This window comes from Anolis sagrei, chromosome X (genome assembly GCF_037176765.1).
Source record: "Anolis sagrei isolate rAnoSag1 chromosome X, rAnoSag1.mat, whole genome shotgun sequence".
Lineage (NCBI taxonomy): Eukaryota > Metazoa > Chordata > Lepidosauria > Squamata > Dactyloidae > Anolis > Anolis sagrei.
Genome location: NC_090034.1, coordinates 109,381,745 through 109,387,744, shown reverse-complemented (window position 1 = coordinate 109,387,744; position 6,000 = coordinate 109,381,745). Strand labels below are relative to the sequence as shown.

At 46.2% G+C, this 6,000-nt stretch overlaps 1 protein-coding gene across 1 annotated transcript in view; it reads right to left on the bottom strand.

Moving 5' to 3' along the window:
• The window catches only part of LOC132780493 (glutamate receptor ionotropic, kainate 5), a 96,733-nt gene that overhangs the window by 38,098 nt on the left and 52,635 nt on the right, over positions 1 to 6,000 (bottom strand). The window contains 8 exon segments of the mRNA XM_067461187.1: positions 837 to 924; positions 927 to 951; positions 2,604 to 2,660; positions 2,662 to 2,685; positions 2,687 to 2,719; positions 4,160 to 4,177; positions 4,179 to 4,364; positions 4,496 to 4,602. Of these exon segments, the coding sequence (XP_067317288.1) occupies positions 837 to 924; positions 927 to 951; positions 2,604 to 2,660; positions 2,662 to 2,685; positions 2,687 to 2,719; positions 4,160 to 4,177; positions 4,179 to 4,364; positions 4,496 to 4,602 (538 nt within the window).

Below are 6,000 nucleotides of genomic sequence, written 5' to 3'. Positions count from 1 at the left end.
TTTCCTGACAGATGACCATTCAGCCAAAGATATGGGAGATAGGCAGTTATATAGATACAATATGAGCTAGGTTGGAAGTGCCCCCCCCCCCCCAAAGGCCATCCAGTCCAACCCCCTTCTGCCATTAAGGAAGGAACCATCTGATCCTTCCTGACAGATGGCCACCAAAACTCTGACTTTCCTTGATGAGTCTTTCTTATCACAGGATCGTGGTTGGAAGGGACCCCAAAAGGCCACCCAGTCCATCCTCTTGGATATTCAGGAGAGACAACCCAATCCCTCCCAAGAGATGGCTGTTCAGTCCAATCCCCTTCTTCCAGGCAGGAAGACACACATCCGATTCTTCCCGACAGATGACCACCCCAAACTCTTACTTTACTTGGGGAGTCTCCCTTATCATAGAATGATAGTTGGAAGGGACCCCCAAAGGCCATCTAGTCCATCCCTTCTGGCAATAAGGAAGACACCATTCAAACTCTCTCGATAGATGGCCCTCCAGCCACAGATATGATTGATTGATTGATTGATTGATAGATAGATAGACTATATTCTATTATATCCCTGTCATAGAATCCGAGATTTGGAAGGGGCCATCCAGTCTGAACCCCTTCCTGCCATTAAGGAGGACACAAAACCTTCCTGACAGATGGCCATCTAAGCTCTGCTTCAAAACCTGCAGAGGAAGGGGCTCCAGTGGCCATCCAGTCCAACCCCTTCTGCGGTGTCAAAATGCCTGATGGAGGTCGAAGCCCCCTCCCCTCTCCCTGCAAAGAACCTCTGCGAACCCCGAAAAAGGGCAGAGGAGAAGTGCCCAAGCCCCGCAAGGCAAGGGACACTCACCGGGGCAAGCCAGGAAGAGGACGCAGCTGACCGCCAGGTAGGCCAGGAGCATGAAGAGCCAGACGGCCGGAGAGAAGGGGTCCAGAAGGAGAAGTAGCCCGGCTTGCGTCCTGGACGGAAGGAAGGAAGGAAGGGAAGGAAGGAGGGAAAGGACCCAGGTGGGCAAGGCCAGCCATCAGCAGGAATGAAGACCCCTTCTTACACACACCTTCTTCTATTAGTAGTATTATCGTTATTTGAAACACAACAAGATGAGTCCACACCAAACAAGGTCACTCTGCTGGCTGTTGGATTGGATTATTATTATTATTATTATTATTATTATTATTTATTTTGATGATTTTAATTCTATTTTTTGTACTACTGTTATTATTTTATTTATTTATTACTTATTCTTGTTGTTGTTATTATTTATTTATACTATTATTACAATGGCTGGATGGCCACCTGTTGGGGGTGCAGCTGCCAGGTGTTGATTTTGTCAGCACCGATTGTGTTTAAGTGCAGGCCAAGGTCTTGAGGCACTGCACCAGTGTGCCGATCTCCATTGGACCTCTTTGACGGGCTTGTGCCACAGTCTTTGCAGTCTGATCTTCAAATCCTCAAATTATTTATTAATTAATTATTTTTATTATTTTTATTTTTATATTATTATTATTTTATTTATTATATTATATTGTTATTTCTATTATTGATTATTATTGTTATTATTGTATTTATTTATATTATTGTTATTTTATATTTTTATTATATTATTTATATTATTTATTTATTGAAGTTCAATCTTTAAATTGATTTATTATTATTATTATTTTATTTATATTTATTTATTTTATTTATATTATTGTTATTATTATATTTATAATATTTATTTATAATATTTATATTATTGTTATTATTTTATTTATTTATTGCAGTTCAATCTTTAAATCATTGATTTATTATTATTATTAATTTTTATATTATTATGTATTATTTTATTTTTATTTATTTTATTTATATTATTGTTATTATATTTATAATATTTATTTATAATATTTATATTATTGTTATTATTTTATTTATTTATTGCAGTTCAATCTTTAAATCATCGATTTATTATTATTATTAATTTCTATTATTTTTAATTTTATATCATTGATATATTATTATTATTATTATTATTATTTATACTACTATCACAAAGTATTATTATTATTATTATTTATACTACTATCACAAAGCTGGATGGCCACCTGTTCGGGATGCAGCTGATGATGATTTTGTCAGCGGCTGATTGTGTTTAAGTGCAGGCCGAGGTCTTGAGGCGCTGCACCCAGTGTGCCGATCACACTGGGACCCCATTGACTGGCTTGTGCCAGAGTCTTTGCAGTTCGATCTTCAATCCTTATTATTATTATTATTATTATTATTATTATTATTATTATTATTATATAACATGAGCATCCCTAGCCAAAAAGCTTGGGAGTAGAGATACATTCTGTATTTTGGATTGTTTTGGATTTTGGAATACTTGCACATGCATAACAAGATAAACCCAAAATTCATAAATATAGCCTGACATAGTCCTGTATGCAGTATTTCCAATGACCTTTGAGCAAAGTCTGCCTGGCCCTGGATGTCCATCAAGCAAAGGGTCAGCCAGTTATGAGGACTCCAGGTAAACTGGGAGTGCTCCACCTGTCCACCTGGCTCCCTATTGTTGCCGGGCGTTTCCCTCCCCATGCGCCCTCTGAGGGTCCCAAAGCGTAAGGCCCAAATACCATGTGGACGCGGTAGAGGATGCTGATGCCCAGGGTCATGAAGGGCTTGGAGAAGTCGGATGACCTTCTCCCTCTCGGCCGTGGATGGTGAAGGCCGCCACCGCCAGATCGGCCTTCTGCCGGGAGAAAAGAGAGAGGCCAAGTGGTCAAACGGTCAGCCAGGGGAAACTGCGCACCCCAGCCCCCACCCTATAACCCCATAAGCGCCCAAAGAGAATCAGATACTTCTATGCATGCTCTTCACTGCATTGCTTGGTCATGGAGGGTTCTTGAAGGGTGAGACCCCCGTTTTGGGATTGGAATGAACGACAAGCCATCATAACGAAGAGAAGGATGGGAAAATCTCATTTGGACCTGGTTTGGGGTGAGGGGGAGAATGGGCACCAGGATATCAGAGGGAAAGGGAGATCCCATGAAGAGTTTGGGGATTTCCTCCAGGAAATGTGGGTGGGGGTCTCCTTTGGGGGGTTTCCTCTTGGGAAAGAGCGCAGGAATTCCCTTTGGAGTTTCCTTCAAGATCTATCTTCTTTTGGGGTCTTTCGAGGTCTCCTTCTGGAGCTTCTTTTAGCGTCTTCTTGGGGGCGAGGGAGGGGGGTGTTCCCCATTTTGGAGCTTCCTTTGGGATCTCCTTTTGGGGTCTCCTTCTAGGGAGGTTTCCTCAAGGAAGTGAGGACAAGGACCTTTTTGGGGACTCTTAGGATATGAGAACTAGGGTCTCCTTTGCGGGTTTCCTCTAGAAAATGAGGGGAGGGGTGTCTCCTTTGAGGACTTTCTTTTGGGGTCTCCTTTTGGGGAGCTTCCCTTAGGATATAGCAGCACAGGGGGTCTCCTTTTGGGTCTCCTTTTATGAGTCTCCATTTAGGAAAGGGGGTTCCCTGGGGGTCCTTTGGAGTTTCTTCTAAGAAAAGAGGGCCAGAGGGTCTCCTTCCTTATGGGGCTTCTTCCTTCCTTCCTTCCGTTCCCTCCCTCCCTCCCTCCCCCTTCCTTCTTTCCTTTCCTCCCTCCCTCCTCTTTCCTCTTCCTTCCTCCCTCCCTCCCTTCCCTTCCCTTCCCTTCCCCTTCCCTTCCCTTCCCTTCCTTCCCTTCCCTTCCTTCCCTTCCCTTCCCTTCCTTCCCTTCCTTCCTTCCTTCCTTCCTTCCTTCCTTCCTTCCTTTTCTCCTTCCTTCCTTCCCTCCCTCCCTCCCTCCCTCCTTCCTTCATTCTCCCTCCCCCTTCCTTCTTTCCTTCCTCCCTCCTTCTTTCCTCCCTCCCTCCTTCCTTCCTTCCCTTCCCTTCATTCCTTCCCTCCTTCCTTCCCTCCCTTGTTCCTTCCTCCTACGTTCCTTCCTTCCTTCCTTCCCTCCCTCGTTCATTCCTTTTCTCCTTCCTTCCCTCCCTCCCTCCCTCCTTCCCTCCCTCCCTCCTTTCTTCCCTCCCTCCTTTCTTCCTTCCCTCCCTCCTACCTTCCTTCCTTCCTTCCTTCTTCTGGGGCCCCCTCCTTCCCTCCCTCCCTCCTCCTTCCTTTCTTCCTTTTCCTTTCTTCTCTCCCTCCCTCCCTCCCTCCTGGCCCGCCTACCCGGTTGATGAGCTCCCCCCACCATCCCGGTCCAGGAGCCATTGGGCTCGGGCGCCCCGTAGAGCCCGTCGTCCACCAGCTTGATCTGGAAGCGGAACTTGAGGATGTCGGCCAGCTCGTGCAGCATGTCCACGCAGAAGCCCTCGTACTGCTCCGCACCCGGGAGCTCCTGGAAGTTGGCGCGACGCATCACGTACGGGTTCTCCTGCGAGGGAACGGACGGACGGCACCACATGCCCATATACAGAGGGAGGGAGGCAGGGAGGGGAGCGAGGGAGGGAGGGGGCTCCCCAGCACAGAAAAGGGGGGTCCCGGGCGGGACTGGCCTGGCCTTACCAGGATGGTGGTGACCACCAAGGTCTTGTTGACCAGGCTCTCCGAGACGTTGATGTCCAGCGTAGTGGCGTTCATGGCCAGGGTCCGGTTGGAGTACCAGACCCAATCTGCAAGGGAAAGGAAGGAAGGAAGGAAAGAAGGGAAGGGAAGGAAAGGAAGGGAAGAGGAGGGGAGGGGAGGGAAGGAGGAAGGGAAGGAAGGAAGGAAGGAAGGGAAGGGAAGGGAAGGGAAGGAAGGGGAGGGGAGGGGAGGGGAGGGAAGGGAAGGAAGGGAAGGGAAGGGAAGGAAGGGAAGGGAAGGGAAGGGAAGGGAAGGGAAGGGAAGGAAAGGAAAGGAAAGGAAAGGAAAGGAAAGGAAAGAAAGGAAAGGAGGAAGGGAAGGAAGGAAGGAAGGGAAGGAAGGAAGGAAGGAAGGAAGGAAGGGGAAAGGGAAGGGAAGGGAAGGGAAAGGAAAGGAAAGGAAAGGAAAGGAAAAGAAAGGAAAAGAAAGGAAAAGAAAGGAGGAAGGGAAGGAAGAAAGGTAAAGGGAAGGGAAGGGAAGGGAGGGGAAGGGAAGGGAAGGGAAGGGAAGGGAAGGGAAGGGAAGGAAGGGAAGGAAGGGAAGGGAAGGGAAGGGAAGGGAAGGAAAGGAAAGGAAAGGAAAGGAAAGGAAAGGAAAGGAAAGGAGGGAAGGGAGGGAGGGAAGGAAGGAAGGAAGGGAAAGGAAAGGAAAGGAAAGGAAAGGAAAGGAAAGGAAAGGAAGGAAAGGAAAGGAAAGGAAAGGAAAGGAAAGGAAAAGAAAGGAGGAAGGGAAGGAAGGAAGGAAGGAAGGAAGGAAGGAAGGAAGGAAGGAAGGAAGGAAGGAAGGAAGGAAGGATGGATGGAAGGAAGGAAGGAAGGGAAAGGGAAGGGAAGGGAAGGGAAGGGAAGGGAAGGGAAGGAAAGGAAAGGAAAGGAAAGGAAAGGAAAGGAAAGGAAAGGAGGGAAGGGAGGGAGGGAGGGAAGGAAGGATGGAAGGAAGGGAAAGGAAAGGAAAGGAAAGGAAAAGGAAGAAAGGAAGGAAGGAAGGAAGGAAGGAAGGAAGAAATACCCACTTTGACCCACTTTGCAGGGACTTAGAAGAGGCATAGAATCCCAGAGTTGGAAGAGACATCATCCAGTCCAACCCCATTCTGCAAGGAGCAGGAAAATCGCATTCAAAGCACCCCCGACAGATGACCATCCTGCATAGAACTATCTAAGCATGAATTTTAAACTCATGTCATGTGTTTTGGTCTCCCTCCTGTGTAATCATCAATGCGTGTTGCACAGAAATCCTTTGATTTGTGTCTTTTATGAACGGAATTTTATTGTGTGTTTGTGGATTTTTTTAAGTATTTGTGTGTTTTTAACTGTGCTGTGACCTGTCTCAACCACGGGGAGAAGAAATAACATTATTATTATTATTATTATTATTATTATTATTATTATTATTATTATTGTCAATTGCAGAGAGGATCACACTCTGCAACACAATGGTTTGAAAGT